We start from the raw sequence: 16,743 nt of genomic DNA, 5'->3' as shown, positions 1-16,743 counted from the left end.
GAAAAAGAACTAGGAAGTAGGCATATCCAAAGACCAGATATGAGGAGCTTTACAAACTTGATCCCAAATAAACTGAAGTTCTGTGAATAGAATGAATTATGCAAGTTTCAGTAACTTGCATGATTTTGCTTTCAAGAACCAGGCCTTTTAGATCTTGACTCCCGCCTCCCCCACCCTCTGGTAAGAGCTATGGAACAAAAGAAGGGGAAATATTGTGGACAATTTAAAGTGTTATTGGGCAGGAATCAAAGAATAATAACCATAGTAGGAAGAAAAAGGTTCAGGAGCCCCATCTTTGCAGACTTGGTTGAAAATCTGCTAAACTCACCTCGTAATCTCCTCCCCTGCTTCTACTTCCATATGCTCAAGTTTGATTCCTTAAAAAGAAGCAGTTTCAAGATGTTCCAACTGCACACCAGATATAAACGTGCAGAGTAGGTGGAACCCTATAAACTCACTCCTATAAATATTTCAATTTACATACAGAAACAGTAAAATAAAGTGTAATACCTACAGACAACTTTCATAAAGGCAGGTTTTCCCTGGGGGGGGGGGAATGTTTTCTCACTAGGATCCATGATGCAAAAAGATGTATTTTGCAATTGCACACCCCCTTTTGGTCCAGCTCTCAAACCTGCTCAGAGGAAGAAAGAACAAGAGTCCAGTCTTGATTTTCTCCACTTGGTTTTTAATGGGGGGGGGGAGGCTAAGAAAATTATCCAAGCGAATTACAAAGACAATAATCAGAGACTCAAACAATAAATCACAGAAACCTTTTATGCCCTCAGTTTGTACCAAAGCAGACAACTTTAAATCTTGCCCCTCTTGATTTTTTACCTGGCTTGCAGGAAATACATGTAATAGTAATCAACCAATTGTGCTGGACTTCATTTGGCTCTGTGTTTGCATCCTGCCCTGCAGGAACCATGCCATGCAGTTGGGTGATCAGCAATGGGGAAAATATAGATGCTGACAGCTGCAAACAGAGTTGGCCATTTCCCCCCCTTTTTTGCAGAATTATATTGCATGACGTGTTGCCAGATGTATTGGAAAAATTAATATTTGCAGGTTCATAGAATCATAAAATTGTAGAGTTGGAAGGGACTCTGAGGGTCATCTAGTCCAACCCCCTGTAATGCTTTCAGAAAGTTCTGGTTGTTTAGCTGGAATCTCCTTTCTTGTAACTTGAATCCATTGGTTTTGGTCCTACACTCTGGAGCAGGAGAGAACAAGACTTCCATATTCCATGTGACAGCCCTTTAGATATTTGAAGATGGCTATCCTATCTCCTCTCATCCCTTGATCATCTTGGTCACCTTCCTCTGCATACGTTGCTGCTTGTCAATATCCTTCTTAAATTGTAGTGCCCAGAACTGGACACAGCACTCCAGGTGTGGTACGACTAAGGCAGAATAATATTTCCCTTGATCTGGGAAATATACGTCTGTTGATGCAGCGTAGAATAGCATTAGCTTTTTTTACTGCTGCATCACACTGTTGATTCACCTTAATCTTGTGGTCCACTAAGACCCTGAGTTCACTTTCTACTGGCAAGCCAGGTGTCCCCCATTGGGTATTCCTGCCTAAGTGCAGAACCTTACCTTGGTCCCTATTGAAATTAATTTTCTTAGCTTTGACTCAGTTCTCCAATTTGTTAAGGTCATATTGAATCCTGATTCTGTCTTCTGTGGTCATCTGCAAATTTGACGAGCATATGCTCAATACCTTTATATAGTGCTATTTTTCTGGGAAAAGGTGCCAGAACTCACCATGAATGCCTCCCTTCTTTTCTTATAATGGCAATGGCGCCCACCTGAGAGGTGCTGGAATTGAATTCTGGCGAGTTCCAGTTGAAAAACAGCCCTGCCTTTATCCAAGTTTATAAAGACATTGAATAACAACGGGCTCAGGACAGAACCTTGCAGCTTTATCCAGGATGATGAGGAACCATTAGTGAGCACTCTTTGGGTTTGGTTAGTCAATCAATCAGAGGTGGAGCTAGTTGCTCCGGCACCTGGAGCGCCACACATGCTGTGCACTCGTGGGGTGGGGCAAGCATCCCAGGGGGGTGGGGGGTGATGTCACCCACCCCCAGGGATGACACCCAGGCACCCCCTTCCTCTGCCAGTGCTACAAATCCCCCTAACCAATTAACTCACCCAGCTCACATTTTACCAGCTTCTCTGCAAGAATACAATGGACTTTGTCAACCCAGAACTCTTCAGGTCTCTTATCAACAGTGAGAAGCTGCAGTGCAGAAAGTGGCTTTAGATGACTTTGAAAGACGAATTCATGGGGACTATGTTCCACCTCCGTTGTTGGAGGCAGTATATCTCTGAAAGTAGTTGTTGGGCATCACAAGTGTGGAGAGTGCTGTTGCACTCAGGTCCTGCTTGTAGGCTTCCCATAGGCACCTGATTGGCCACTGTGGTAAAACTTTGGCCTTACCTAGGAGGGTGGCTCTTACATAGCGCTATTTGCAATGGAAGCATCAATAAATATGATTACTAGGAAGATGGGTAATGTAGTGAGGAACAGGAATACTCTGTGTTTATTTTAATGCATGTGCTGAAGCCACAGAATGAGCAGCACATCTTTCTGGGGGAAAGATTAGGACTGCCAGCTCCCCACAATCCCATGCTTAGATATGTCTGTTATTTCCAGGGGTTTTTTCCAGGGGTACTCAAGGATACGCAGTGCCGGCACCTCCCCCCTCCTCCAAATGTTAAAAGTGTGGCACTTACTGTAAGAACTTCATGGTGAGTACTGGCACTTTTTTTCATTAAAAAAAAAGCACTGGCCATTTTAAATACTGATTGCTGTTCTCCCAGTAACTAACTCTTCCCACTTAGCAGAGCTGCTTTCTCATCCAGCTCCCATATTTAAAAATCCTGGCTTCCTCTCTGCATCCAAGGGAAAAGACCAAACAAGTGAAGTTTTTATTAGGCACCTCTTGTTCTTTTCAAGCCTCTGATTCTTTTCTGAAGAATTCAGTTGCTGTCCTTGGGAAAGGTGGGGAGAAAAACCAGCATGGGCTACTTTTAAGGGGGGAAATGAAAGACACAGTTTTCTGGATTTGGCTTCAGATTTCCTGGACTGAGCCCTGGGTGAAGACGAAGGAATGAGGCTTTCTTGCCTATGGGAGCAGGACAGAGAAATGTGCAGAGAGAACACTTGTTTCTTGTTTTGAGCAGCTATGTCTGAAAGGGGATGGGAAGCAGCGGGGAGGAGAGAAAAGCAAAGAGTGCGTTCAGTTTTTTGGAGAGGAGGACTGTGTTATTTGATTGCTAAGTACGCTGGGGAACTCATGCCTGTGTTTGCAATCATGCTTGGACTCTTATTCCCTAGTGTATGTAGAGAGCAGGTAAGCTGTAGTTTTTCAAGCATGAAGGAAACACATTCTGTATATGCTCAGAAGCACTTCTGTTCAAGACTGGGTCTGGGCTTGCTTTTTGTCTTCTTGTTTGTACCCAAGACATTTGTGTGCAGCTGTGAGTGTTCTTAATTTCTTTGTGTTTTTAGAACAGCAGAGATGCTTATTTTTGTGTTCTTTGCATGTCAGACTTAACATGCATGATGAGAAAGTGCTTGAAGATGTATTAGAAAGAATATGTATGTCGTCATCTATAAAATGTGGCACGATAGGAGGGTTTTCCACAAAAGCTGCAGATCCTCACTGTGAAATTCTCATGCTACACTTGATACACAAAGATTCTTTCTATAGGGCAACATACTTAGCTACGTTTGCATCTTTTTTCTGCCTCGGAGACTTACCTTTGTTTTTAAAACAGCAGATTTTCTTTGGAACTCTGCTGGTCCAGAATATCGTGCATGATACAGGGCATTTAAAGAATGATTCTCGCCAGGCCTTTGCTAATAAGCACTTCTAAATTCCACTAGTTGACTTCCCATTAAACACAAGGCTGCACTCTTTTGTAAGAATACGTTGAGGCTGAAAATAGTGGGGAGACAGAGGAAGTGTACTGCGTTCCACTTACTGAATTTCTGTAGTCAGTGACAAATGGGAAGAAGGCTGCTTTTGAGAAAGTCATTTTTTCCTCTGTTATATAAGATTGGGTCCAGCCCCAACCTTATCCTTCTGTATGGACCCAGTGGCTAAGAGCCAAGTACGTAAGACAGAGAGGCAGTGGTTTGATTCCCAGTTAATAACTCAGCTGGAGAAGGCAGTTATAGCACCAGGCCCCTTTCCCACAGTTCAGGGAGGTTCAAGTAACAACTGCCAGGTGGAAGCAAGGCTTTCTGAGGAGCAGCAGGTTTCAGTTGGGAAGGCTGCCCATTCTGCACCAGTAGCAGAGACTTCAGCATATTGGGTTCAAAAGAAGCAAGACGGGGTCCTTGATAGAACCAGTCACGTACTGGCAAACAGCAACCCCAAATCATGCTTGCATTTCACTCCAAGTTCATGACTGTATTATTCGCTTGGCAGCTCGACTGCATCCAATAGTCGCAACAGCTCCACCACAGAGTCTGGGCCTTTTGTCTTAGAAGCAGCAATCAGGACAAATGAAGAAGACCCTTAGTCACTGAAAGAAGCCCCTCTTGTCTCTAGAGTCAGCACTGTGCTCTCCTGCTGCCTCAGGAGGGGCTGGAGCAAATGTCAAGGCTGTTCCTCTCCTTCATTGGAAACGTGCCGGTAGCCAGGAGGCTGGGACTTGGAACGGAAGAGTACTGTCAGGAGCAGGATAATAAGCAGGAAGAGGATGGATCCACAGACAGCCAAAACCACAATAAGTTCTGCAGAGGGTGAAATGGGGAAAAAAAATATGCTTATGGCACTTGAAATCACTTCAGTCCTCCTTTGGCTTATCTACTGGAACAACCTCCACTCACCTGTGTCTTTTATGGTGCTTGCTATCTGACATTCCTGTTTCCAGTCCTGTGGAGTAACAGGCTCGGTGAGTTGCAGGAAATTCAGCAGGGGACAACGCTGTGCGCAGCCAGGCAGCTGCACTGGGTAAGGCTCCTTCCCACTCTCATTCCGAAAGAACATCTCCACTGAAAAGTTACTAGGAGCAAAAGAGGGAAGAGAGGAACTGAGATTCTGATGATTTGCCATCCACCTTCATATCATATTTTCTACTGGAATCAAGCCCTGAATCATCGTACAACCCCCTTCCACCCTTAGATGTATGAGGAATGCTAGAAATTAACAAATGCTGGGTTGTCCCTCCTTGTTTTTGAGCAAGGGGCAAAATCTAAAAATTAGACTGGATGTTACTTGCAAATAACTCATAAAAGTACAGTGGTACCTTGGGTTACAAACAGGACTGTTAACAGGAATATACTATATGTGCTTTGTCAGGTGTTCTTAAATTCAGAGATGCATAAAAGTACTGTTGATATTCCTGCTTGGAATTCTATCACAGTCATATCAGACGTAGAATCATAAAATCATAGAGTTGGAAGAGACCACAAGGGCCATCAAGTCCAACCCCCTGCCAAGCAGGAAACACCATCAGAGCACTCCTGACATATGGTTGTCTAGCCTCTGCTTAAAGGCTTTACTAATATATTCACTGGTAACTCCATCAGCACAGGGGAGAGAAATATAAACCCTTCTTCATCTTAGGATTGCAAGTCTTACTTTTACCTCATTTCATCTCCTGTGAATATGTGGACAAAAGTTAAGGTACAGCAGGCTGATAGATTATTGCCTCTGAATACCATTTCCTTTGATTGATATGCTTCATGAAGCCCTCACCCATCATCATCCTGATACAGCTCAAATATATGACACGAGGCATATGGTGGTTGCCTCCCGCTGTAAACATCCAGAGCCATCTGCAGTGCCACAAGGGTGGTGTCATGCTGAGAAAGAGGAAGAAAAATGTGAACATCTCCTTTGTGCATATGGAAGGGGACTTAAAACCACATTTCAGAAGAAGGCAGATTGGCAGAGATTCCCAAGGGGCTGGTAGGAAGAATAAGAAAGGGACTCCAGGACCATGGAAAAAAGGCTGGCACCTATTTCAACACCCTGTTTGGTTCTAATTTGCTTTGGGTTATCCTGGACAAGATAAAGCGACTAACACATTTAGCAAGTAAATAAATAAACTAAGCGGAACATTGGGAACTGCGCTACAAGGAGAGGCTAAGTGACAAAGTTCTCTGTTGCTTGTGAGAGCATCTGGGGTTTTTTCTGTAGCATCCGTAATTGCTGCAAAAAGACGGAAGTGCTAATTTGCTTATTCCTTTCACAGAGCAGGAGAAACTGCTGGAAGCTGCAGCTGTTTTTTTTTTTGGTTTGTTCACAAGATGGTAATAAGGAGAAGGCAAGCACAGCTCCCAGAAACAAACTTACTGCTGAGTACATTAGCATTTTGAAGTGGCGAGGTGTGGAGGCATTTGCAGCAAGAGTAAGGTTTTTCCTTATTTGAGACAGGAGGACACCTGCAGAAACAGAAATAACTATCAGAACCTAGTTCTTGACCAGTGAGCGAATGCTCCTCCACTCCTTCCCATCCTGCCTTCCATGTTCTTTCACTTACCACCCTGCAAACGAGCTTTTTCCACCCGTTTGTGGATCCCAAAGAGGAATTCGAAGCTGAAATCTTTCAGCTGCTTCAGCTGAGTCATCACATTGAGAGTTACCCAATCGGGAAGATGTTTTTTGTGTGTTTTCTGGAAAGATGTCGCAAGAGAGAGAGAGAGAGAGGCCATTCAGAGATACAAACTAGGCAAACAAGAATGAAAGCCCCCCCCCCCCCCGATATATGGCAGCCGGTCCGGAATGAGCTAGTCCTAGGATCCAAGGCAAATCTTTGCCCTCTGAACTTAAATGCCTCAACCCAGGACCACAGACGCATATGTAAGGCAATGCCGTTTGGATCAAAACTCAACAGCCAATATGATCAGAATTCATGAAGAGAAAATACTTTGCTTTCAAATCTTTGGTGTGCTCAAGGGTTGGGGATGCAGAAGAAGGAACTGTGCTTTCCTAACAGCCTCCAGTAGCCTTCATTTTGTAAACTCCCAACCTTCCTTCACAATAAGCAGATTAATCTACTTATCCAAGTGACACAATATTCATTATTACTTGCATGGAGTTTCAGGTCTAACGTGTCTGACTGTGATGCTCGCACTTTTAAGTAAAAACTGATTATGCAAATTTTAACGTTGCACTAACACCTGTTTCTCAACTTGACAAGGGAAGCTTCTTCGCACATCTGTGGCTGACTCTAAAGTAGACAGGATAAGCCTTTCCCACAGAAAAGAATTTCTGTGAACAGAAATTGTGTCGGAAGGAAGCTTCAAATCTGCTCTGTTCTCTTACGATCATCTCCCTTCTCAATGCAGTTTTCCCATTAGAGCACAATTAAGTAAAGGTAAAGTACTCCTGGACGGTTAAGTCCAGTCAAAGGTGACTACGGGGTGTGGCGCTCATCTCGCTTTCAGGCCGAGGGAGCCAGCGTTTGTCCACAGACAGCTTTCCGGGTCATGTGGCCAGCATGACTAAACCACTTCTGGCGCGACGGGACACCGTGACAAAGCCAGAGCACACGGAAACGCCATTTAGCTTCCCACCACAGAGGTACCTATTTATCTACTTGCACTAGCATGCTTTTGAACTGCTAGGTTGGCAGGAGCTAGGACAGAGCAACACAAGCTCATCCCGTTGTGCAGATTCGAACCGCCAACCTTCTGATCTGCAAGCCCAAGAGGCTCAGTGGTTTAAACCACAGTGCCACCCGCATCCCTAGACCACAATTAGGGCCATGTGGAAGGGCCTGCCAGAAATGGAGCCCCTAGTGTAGTGGGCACCTCCCTTGGTGCCCACTAAGGCCTTTTGCCCCCTCCCAGTTTTTAAAATCGGGGGGGGGGGGAGGCTGTTAATTTGTTTGGGTGGTCACATGTCAATGGTGGGTGAGGACAAAGGCAAAAAGTGGGTGGAACAACAGATGCAACTCTTTCTTTTGTGCAGCTGGCTATGTTACAGCCACACAGAGACCAGAGCTTGCTATACACACACACACACACACACCTAGCTCTGCATCCTCCAATCAAGCAAAAGCACTCAAGGAAGGTGCAGAGCAGGGGTAGCAAGAGGTGCAGCCTGGGGAGAGAGAATGTGGCCTAGCGTAGGGCGGTCCAACTTTTCATACCAAGTGGGCCACAAGAGTAATTTAGCATGGAACCTGTGGGCCACACACAGCTTTGTCGCACCCGTTGGGGGGGGGGAGAAGTGAAGCCAAATTTGACACACCCACCCACAATCCTCATACTGCCAGCTAACCAAGGCACCAGACTTTGGGAAGGAGGCACAAGGCTCTGGCAAGGTCCCAGAGCCCTCCCAACTCCTCCCAAAAGCTAGGAAAGTACTAACTAGGCTTTGGGAAGGAGACAGGAAGACTCCAGGACCCTGTCAGAGCCCTCACACCTCCTCATCTGGCAGTGCAAAGGCTGCTGGGTGGGGTGTCTCATGTTGCCACGGGCTGCCCAAAAGGCCTTGAGGGCCGCATTTGGCCCCTGAGCCTGGGTTCTAGAGCCAAGAGCACAGACAGCTTCTGATACTAAATGGGTTGTAGAGCAAATGACTAATGACTACAGATGGACACCTCACCTCACAGAAGAGTGTGTCATATACACTCCAGACCGACTCGAGGGAGACATCCTGAATTCCCGTCTTGTTTGCCACCATCTCTAGAAATCCCTGCAGGAGCAAAGGACAGTCAGCTCTTCCATCTCTCCAGCCACCACCATTGTATAAAGAGATACAGTGGTGCCTCGCAAGACGAAATTAATTCGTTCCGCAAGTTCTTTCGTCTTGCGAGTTTTTCGTCTTGCGAAGCACGGTTTTCCATAGGAATGCATTGAAAATCAATGCGTTCCTATGGAAACCGCCTTCAGACCAGGTCCGGGGACAGTCTGTCCCCCGACCTCTTCTGAAGACAGGGGGGGCGGACAAGGGCTTTTCTTCCCACCCCCAGCATTTTAAAAAAACCCCGGGACAGCAGAGGACTCCTCCGCTGTCCCGAGATTTTTTAAAATGCTGGCGGGCGGCAGCGAAGGCTTCGCTGCCGCCCGCCATCATTCTAAAAAACCCCGGGACAGCGGAGGCTATCCGGGGCGATCTTAAAATGCTGGCGGGCGGCAGCGAAACCTTCGCTGCCGCCCGCCAGCATTTTAAAAAACCCCGGGAGCCTTCCCGGGAGAGCGGAAAAACGCGCTGCGATTCTCCGCTCTCCCCGACGGCTTTTGAAGGCAGGCGGGGGGGAGCAAAGACTTTTGCCCCCCGACAGCCTTCAGAAGAGGTCCAGGACCTCTTCCGAAGGCGGGCCGGGGGCAAAAGTCTTTGTCCCCCCCTGCCTGCCTTCCCGGGGGCTTTTAAATCCCCCGGATGGCTTTTGAAGGCAGGCGGGGGGGAGCAAAGACTTTTGCCCCCCGCCAGCCTTCAGAAGAGGTCCTGGACCTCTTCCGAAGGCGGGCGGGAGGCAAAAGTCTTTGCTCCCCCCTGCCTGCCTTCCCGGGAGAGCGGGAAGGCAGTGCTGCGTTTCTCCGCTCTCCCGGAAGGCAGGCAGGGGGGAGCAAAGACTTTTGCCGGCCTTCAGAAGAGGTCCAGGACCTCTTCTGAAGGCCGGTGGGGGCGAAAGTCTTTGCTCCCCCCGCCTGCCTTCAAAAGCCGTCGGGGATAGCGGGAAGCGCTTCCCTGCTATCCCGGACCGCTTTTAAAATGCTGGCGGTGGGGAGCAAAGCCTTTCGCCCCCGCCGGCCTTCCTGGACCTCTTCTGAAGGCCGGAGGGGGGGGGAAAGGCTTTGCTCCCCACCGCCAGCATTTAAAAGAGGTCCCCGGAGATTTCCCTATGGGCTTTCTTCTTGCGAAGCAAGCCCATAGGGAAAATCGTCTAGCGAAGCGACGCAAAAACCGAAAAACCCTTTCGTCTTGCGGGTTTTTCGTCTTGCGAGGCATTCGTCTTGCGGGGCACCACTGTAGAGAAGTACATCAAACTTGGCATACCATGTACTGGATGGTCTTATTCACATACTCTGCAGTCTGCCGGGTCTCATTTTGCAGCTGTTCGTAGCGGGGACAGGGAGATAATGGAAACTTCAGGAGCTGGACAGAGGCAAAACAGAGATGTTCATTAAGAGGATCATTTGACCGTGAATCCATCTTTACAAGCAATGCTAACTGTTGCATCTGCTTGGTAATGGGCTAATTGCTGAAAGCAAAGTGATACTTCTAAGAGAGGCTGCCTGCCTCCAGACAGGTGAAACGGGGCCTGAGAAATGCAACTTGGAGAAAATTTAAAGTTTATCTACAGAAACATTGTAAAATTCAGGAATGTTAGAAGGATGTTGGAATGAAGTAATGTGGTATTAGCAGAAATGATACAAAAGATTAGGTAAAAATTGATTTTTCAACTGTTGAAAGACGAGAATGTAAAATTATACTATATTAGGATAAACTATTAGGATAAAAACCAAGCTGGAAAGGATTTGCTGGAATATTTAATTGAACTAGAATACAAAAAAGGGAGGTGTGAGGAGGTCAGGGAAATAAGTAAATGAAAGATAAGACATGGAAAGAGGGAAATGTTTTTAATTGCCTTTATTTTTCTGTATTTTATATTTTTTGGTTTTTTCCCCATTTTTTTCTTTCTCATTTTTGTAACTTTTTTTGAAACTTTAATAAATATTATTATATAAAAAAAGAGAGAAATGCAACTTGCTCCAAAATGGGAATCGCTGAGGAGTCAAGATGAAGAAGTGGAATGGTAGCATTCAGAGTAGATGAAAACAATTGGAGAGAAAGAGAGAGAGAGAGAGGTTTTTTAATGCAAGAAGATGCAGTCTACTGGTACTTAGGTCTGAAAGTGACTTACATGCTCTGCTGAGTCAGGTACTGTGTGGACAGGAATAGGCTGCCAAGAAATATTGGGGTTGAACACTTGCCACCCATCTGGAGGGTACAGTCCTGCCAGATTAGCCTCGGCACTCATCAGGGTCCGATCAAAATCTGTGCTGCGTATGTAGATCTGCCAGAGTATAGCATCAAATACAGAAGGTCATTTATGCTCATGGTTCTGCTGTGGTGCTGATCTGATTTAGACATGCTCTTAACAAGAGACATAGTAAGGAAAACAGGTCCCAACAGAGTCTGATCAAAGAACAATTTGATACGCATTGCTATTCTGAATATCTGAGCTGCTATAGAAAGCAAGGAAATAGAATGGGAGCTTGGGAGGGAAAGTAAAGTAGAGGCAGCAGATGAGCTAGAAAATCAAGCATAGCTGTGGTTAGGGAAGCTACAGAAAAGGCAATGGAACTTCACAAATCCAAAACACAGATGTTCCAACCTTGAGTTATGTGTGTGTCACTTTCCAAGGCTAAAGGCCACCCACGTTGAATGCTGAGTTGAGTGTTGTTGTATCACGCCTTGAAAATGCAAAGTGTTGTTCTAGGCTAGCTACAAGGACAGATCATATAGTAGTCCCCTAATTATCTAAAGGACATATGGAATGGAGGGGAACTGGCACAGACTGAAGAAGCCTGCATATGTTGTCTGTGGAAATCAGATATGTTGTCTGTAACCCCTATCTTAAAGCCCTACAGATGTGCCTCTATGTATCATTCTCCACAAGGAATTTAATGCTTCAGTGCCCCCGGTAGGCAAGTCACTAACAGGAGTGTGTCTATGACAGCACAAAACCTGCAGGGCAAAATAAATCAGCTCCCTCCAAACAGGATATTCCACTTGAATCTTCACTTATGCAAATAAACAACTTGAGTTCTAAGAAGGGAGTGTATGTCAGAGCCTAAGACTTAAGAACACATAATGTAATCAAACAGTGTGGAAATAAGCACCCTTTGAGATAATTCCCAATCCCTTTATTTATCCCTGTTTCTTTAACTAGTCTTTGTTTTCAACAGGCACCTGATGTTGTTATTCCCTGAAGCATTTCAGAATGTGAACCTTTGCTCCACATATTTTGGTCTGCTCTCAAATGAGTTCAGTGGGCTTGGCGCAGTCTTTTAAAAAGACAACTGTCCGCACACAGTATATTAGGTTTTTTTCATTAGTCTTCCAAAAAGATAGCAAGCTGAGCTACCTGCAGATAAGCAACAGATAGTGGAAGCTGAGAGGTGCCGGGGTTAGATTTAGTCTCCAGCTCTGAGGGGAATGGGCTGAATCAGACCAGGTGCGACACAGGCTTTCCCGGGAAGTTCAGAAGCAACTAGAAAAGTGCTGCTTGTCCATATATCCACTCTACAAAGCATATGACATGGGGTGCAGGTACATTCATTCATTCATTTACATTTGTTGGTTGCTTTATCTTGCCCAAGGCAGCCCAAAGCGACTTATAGCCAAATTTAAAACAATGTACAATTTGCAGGCCTCAATAGCTATTCAATCCTACTCCCATGGACAAGAGCTGAGACTCTTGCCTTCAAGCTCCATAGAAGTCACTTGACCATGCTCTTTCACCAAGAAACAATAGATGCCTGGAGAGCAAATTGCTCCAGAGCAAGCCCAAGCTACATGTCACAAGAGAAAACCCTCTGCAACTTTCCCTCTGACACCTCCTTCAGTTGCCACTACTGCTGTATTTCCAGGTGCAGCCACTAAGTCAGCAATGACTCTAATGCAGGCAAGAGAACAAAGATGTGGGGCTTGAAAACGTCCTCTCTGCAAGATGTGCAAGTTACATGCAGCATACCCAGACTGGCAGGGCATCACCTTGGAAGGCATGAGCAGTGAAGGCAACAGAAGCAGGGCTCCTGCTCTGAATTCATCCTGGGCTGGGCCAGCAGGCGGATAATATGGGGGATGATCTGTGGCCAGGCTGAGTTGATATGGCTTTCAGTTCTCTGTCTCGTTGCCACTTCACACATTGCAGCCAAAGAGCAATTACCCCACTTGCAACAAGAATTGATTGCGTTTTGGACACACCTAAAGAGCATTAGTGGAGCTTTTTAGGTGTGCTAAGCAGACTTCTGGAAGCCTCAGCCAGTCACAGTTTCTAGAACGTTGTTTCCAGGCTTGCAAATCTCCTGGAGGTGTTACACAAAAGAGAGCCCACAGTTGACCATGGTGGAACTGCAGGGCCCATTGCATGAAGCAGCACTTAGCTTGGAAACTGACACAGGAAGAAATCCGCAAAGCAGCAGTGCTGTTGCCTACCTAGGTTGAGCTCTAACAGGATGGGCACAAAGGCTAAAAAAAATGTTCCTGAAGAGCTTTCATCATCATTTAAATTGTAGCTTTCACTGGAAAATTTGAGGGCCTACAAGAAGCTGCTGCATAGGGAGAACACTTTGTCTAATATATGCTGCTGCTGTAGAACAGTCATGCTATGCTATAACACCACACCAGCGGTGCCACAGTTAGGACTGGCGGACTAGGACCTGAGAGACCAGGATTCAAATCCCCACTCGGCCAGACAGATCCCTGGGTGATCTGGGGTGAGTCGCTGTCCCTAAGCCTAGCCTACCTCACAGGGCTGTTGTGAAGATAAAATGGGGAAGGAGAACTGTGTATGCCACCTGGAGCTCCTTGGAGGAAAAGGTGGGATATAAATGTAGAAATAAATAAATAAAAACAATGTTCCTGACAGGAATAAAATAGGTCCATTGCTCCATTTCATATTGTCCTTTATGCACATTTAAAACTGTTTACTGAGTGGCACTGAGACAAAGTTAAATAAAAACACCCAGAAGGTGGTTAACAATCCAGTTGGGCAGGTTTTTGTGCATGTGGCAAGGCAAGCCAGACGTCATAAATTCCTGCTTGACAGCTGAAGTGCATCACAGGGTTTGGGAGATGTTCTTACCGTTGTATTTACCTGAATTTGGTTCACGGGCCATGCCTTCCATTATCTGCTTTCATCACTGAGAAAAAGGCAGTGGAAAACTACAGGCCAACTCACCAGAGAACTCCTAACAGTTCTCAAGATATTTTTCAACAAACACGCTCAAACAGGTCCATCCACTGGCATGAGAAAATCATCTGATCTATACTCTTATCAAGTACCCCAGTCTCTTATTGTGTCCCGTGTGATTCCCTTTGTCTTGAGTGGCCTGTTTGACCAAACAAAGTTCAGTCCATCTCAGATGCCGCCATCTTATTCCTTTTACTTTCCTTTACATCACTGCCCCGGTCAGCCATTGTTTATTGTTCCTTTATTATTTTAACCCAAGCAGGGATTTGACAAACTGTTTACACGGAAGATGCCATTTGAAAGAACAGGCTTTCATGTTGTTCCATTATTTTCCTCAGCCACTTACTTAGAAAGAGAGAGGAAAGAGATTTTAATACAGGGAGGGCAAAGAGGACCCTGCATGGTCATGATACCTCTAGCAATTTGCGGCAATGCACTAACCTCTTGTCTATTGTATGAGGAATTGAGGAATCCAGCATAACGGCTTCGAAGCGCTCGACCAAGGTCCCACTGCTGCTGCATTCCTTCCTACGCGTATCAACAGCAACAAATTAACAGCAAAGCAGGTTTTTGTGCTTACTTGCACAACCACACACCAACGAAAATGAGAACAAATAGAGTTACAGCTTGACCACTGCTGACGCAGGAAATGTTAACCAAAATCTGTTCTGAAATGAATAACACAGTCCTCCGCTCCCCCCGCAACATGTTTTGCAGGTTTGTAAGCTATACATATGTTGCTTTTATAAAAACAACAACAGGGAAAACTCTTGTCTTTTAAATAAAGTTATTGCTTTATCTGATTTTAAAAGGCACTGTCATTTCCAGGGGTAGGAAAGAGAAAAGGAAAGCGGAACTAAAAATAGCTCCCAAGAGGAACAGCAGCAGCAGCAGCAGTGACAAAAGAGGAAACCTCAGACTGGAGCTGCATGGAGTATTACCCCACCACCACCACAAATAATAACATGCCATGTTTTGACACAATTTCTTCTTCAAAGAAAATAGTTCTGCATTCTCCTGCTGGGAAATGGGTTTCCTTGGGGTTCAAAGTTTCCCACAGGTCGCTTTTTCTGAGATACCCACCTGAGAAAGTTGCCCAAATCCCTGAGGCCAGGCGCTTTCCTGATAGGGATCTCGGGGGTATGCCTTCACAGGAGAGCGGTCTCCGTGGCGGTATAACTGAAAACCAAAAGAGTTCACCGTTAGACAGCAGGTGCTGGCGTCCTCTACCTCTCCTGTTTGCCCAATTCCCATGCATTTTGCCTCGGGCCAGAGATCACTAGGGCTCTTGCTCCACCCCAACCCTGAAGCGAGGCGAGGTTGCTGTCAAGCCCTGCAGCCGGCTCTCAAGATAGCCGAAGGCGCTGGGAGATACGCAGCAAGGAAAGAACGTGGGGGGGGGGGGACCAAGCACCCTGATCTTCTTGGGTCCTCCCTGGCTCCTGCTATACCAACACTTAGGGCGATGATGATGATGATGATTAAACCCAAACCCTTGCAATTTTCGATTATTTTCTTAACGGAGAAATCGCGATCTCGGCCTCGATTGCAAAGCGCAACCTGCAGCGAAGAAAAGCCACTTGATTTCAATACGAATTCCATGGGCGTGTTGTTGTTGTTTTAAAAAGAGCCGATCGAGATTTTCCTCCCTTTCCTTGCTGGCCATTTGGGGCTTGGGAAGCCTTGTGTCACGTGGCAACCCCCCCAAAAGATCGCCCCCCCCCTTAATCCCTTTCTTGTCTTGTCTCCCTTTCCTGCTGCTCACCAAGGTAACAAAGCGGAGGCTCCGAGCCTGGGTGACCGGCAGGACCAGCTCAAGGGCGAGACTCAGCAGCAGCAGCAGCAGCGGGAAAGAGGCGCTTCGCCAGCTCCGCCGCTTCCTTCCACCCTCCATGGCTTTGCTCCCTATCCGCGCCGAGGCTCCCTCGCTCGGCATCCGTACCTTGGAAAGAGGGAGTGAGCATGCTCCACCTCCCCCGAGCATGCTCAGTATCGGCAACCGAAGCTGCTGGTGCCCATCTCGCCTATGGGCTCTTGAGAAATTCCCTTGAACTTTGTGACCTCTTGACTAAGCGGGGGGGGGGGTTCCCTCCCCACCCCTCCCCGAGGGAGATTTTGCTTAGAAATGGGACAGTCGCGAAATGGCTGGGTGTTTTACTGTTATTTTTGAAGAGCCACTAGAGGGAGTGGAAGTCCCTGGAGAGGTCGCGGAAATGGTTTTCCTGCAACGATCACAAAGGGTATGCAAAATAACAGCAACCATAATAACAATAAAGTACTGTATACAGTATACAGCAGATCGGGAAAGGGGCCACCGAATGCACGAAGATGCCGGCGTGGTAAACAGCAGAGGCAAGGAAGTTATTAAAAGCAAGACAATGGAAGTCTTGCCCAAACGGGAACAGATGTTGACACAAACCCATGCACACGCCCACACAAACGCGAAACGAGGCAATCGGGGATGTTTAAAAACAGAATTCGAGGAGCATGTTGCTTATAACAGTGAGATTAATTAATTAAAAAACCACAATACGCCAGAAGCAGAAGCCAGCTAGGGAGGCAGTGGGACAATACGAGAAGGGAACCTTAAAGGTGTGCTTAAAAAGGTTAAGGAGATTGCAGAAAAGCTGGATGGATTAATTGTGATTGTCTGCACTGCAGAAGGTGTAGGGCAGGGAGTATTCAGAATTGATGCAACAGTGGTGACGTGAGCCGTTGAAGGCTTTAGCAACAAATGAAAAATTAACAAATCACTAGATCTAGATGGAATCCAGCCAGCAGTCATGGGGGTAGCAAAGGGGGGTGGGGGACAGCTGCCCCCCCCCAGATCAAGGAAAACAAT

The 16,743-nt window shown here is 46.3% G+C and overlaps 1 protein-coding gene and 1 long non-coding RNA gene across 2 annotated transcripts; one reads left to right on the top strand and one right to left on the bottom strand.

The window, feature by feature from the left end:
* The first annotated feature begins 2,963 nt into the window (after positions 1-2,963).
* Positions 2,964-3,649, top strand: LOC309364818. Its single transcript, XR_014165884.1, has 2 exons — positions 2,964-3,107; positions 3,349-3,649. It is a non-coding gene; the product is annotated as an uncharacterized lncRNA (long non-coding RNA).
* Positions 3,650-4,151: 502 nt separating this feature from the next.
* Positions 4,152-15,951, bottom strand: ACP2 (acid phosphatase 2, lysosomal). Its single transcript, XM_081901670.1, has 11 exons — positions 15,667-15,951; positions 14,985-15,080; positions 14,343-14,429; positions 10,845-10,997; positions 9,977-10,075; positions 8,582-8,671; positions 6,510-6,642; positions 6,323-6,411; positions 5,723-5,829; positions 4,852-5,027; positions 4,152-4,755 (listed from the first exon to the last, which is right to left on the bottom strand). Exons 1-11 carry the CDS (start codon positions 15,883-15,885, stop codon positions 4,619-4,621), a joined length of 1,386 nt encoding a protein of 461 aa, XP_081757796.1. The 5' UTR covers positions 15,886-15,951; the 3' UTR covers positions 4,152-4,618.
* Positions 15,952-16,743: the final 792 nt, after the last annotated feature.

Source organism: Podarcis melisellensis (genome assembly GCF_964234715.1).
Source record: "Podarcis melisellensis genome assembly, chromosome: 1".
Lineage (NCBI taxonomy): Eukaryota > Metazoa > Chordata > Lepidosauria > Squamata > Lacertidae > Podarcis > Podarcis melisellensis.
Note: the sequence above shows the minus strand (reverse complement) of the source record. Positions and strands in the feature narration are given on the sequence as shown.

What these genes read in the sequence shown, in the direction of transcription:
- ACP2 (XM_081901670.1), bottom strand. Translation starts at nt 15,885, where the DNA reads ATGCTCGGGGGAGGTGGAGCATGCTCACTCCCTCTTTCCAAGGTACGG. An exon ending in TACCTGACTCAGCAGAGCAT is followed by an intron (nt 10,076 to 10,844) that starts GTAAGTCACTTT and finishes GCCTCTGTCCAG; the next exon opens with CTCCTGAAGTTTCCATTATC. An exon ending in AAGCACCATAAAAGACACAG is followed by an intron (nt 4,756 to 4,851) that starts GTGAGTGGAGGT and finishes CACCCTCTGCAG; the next exon opens with AACTTATTGTGGTTTTGGCT.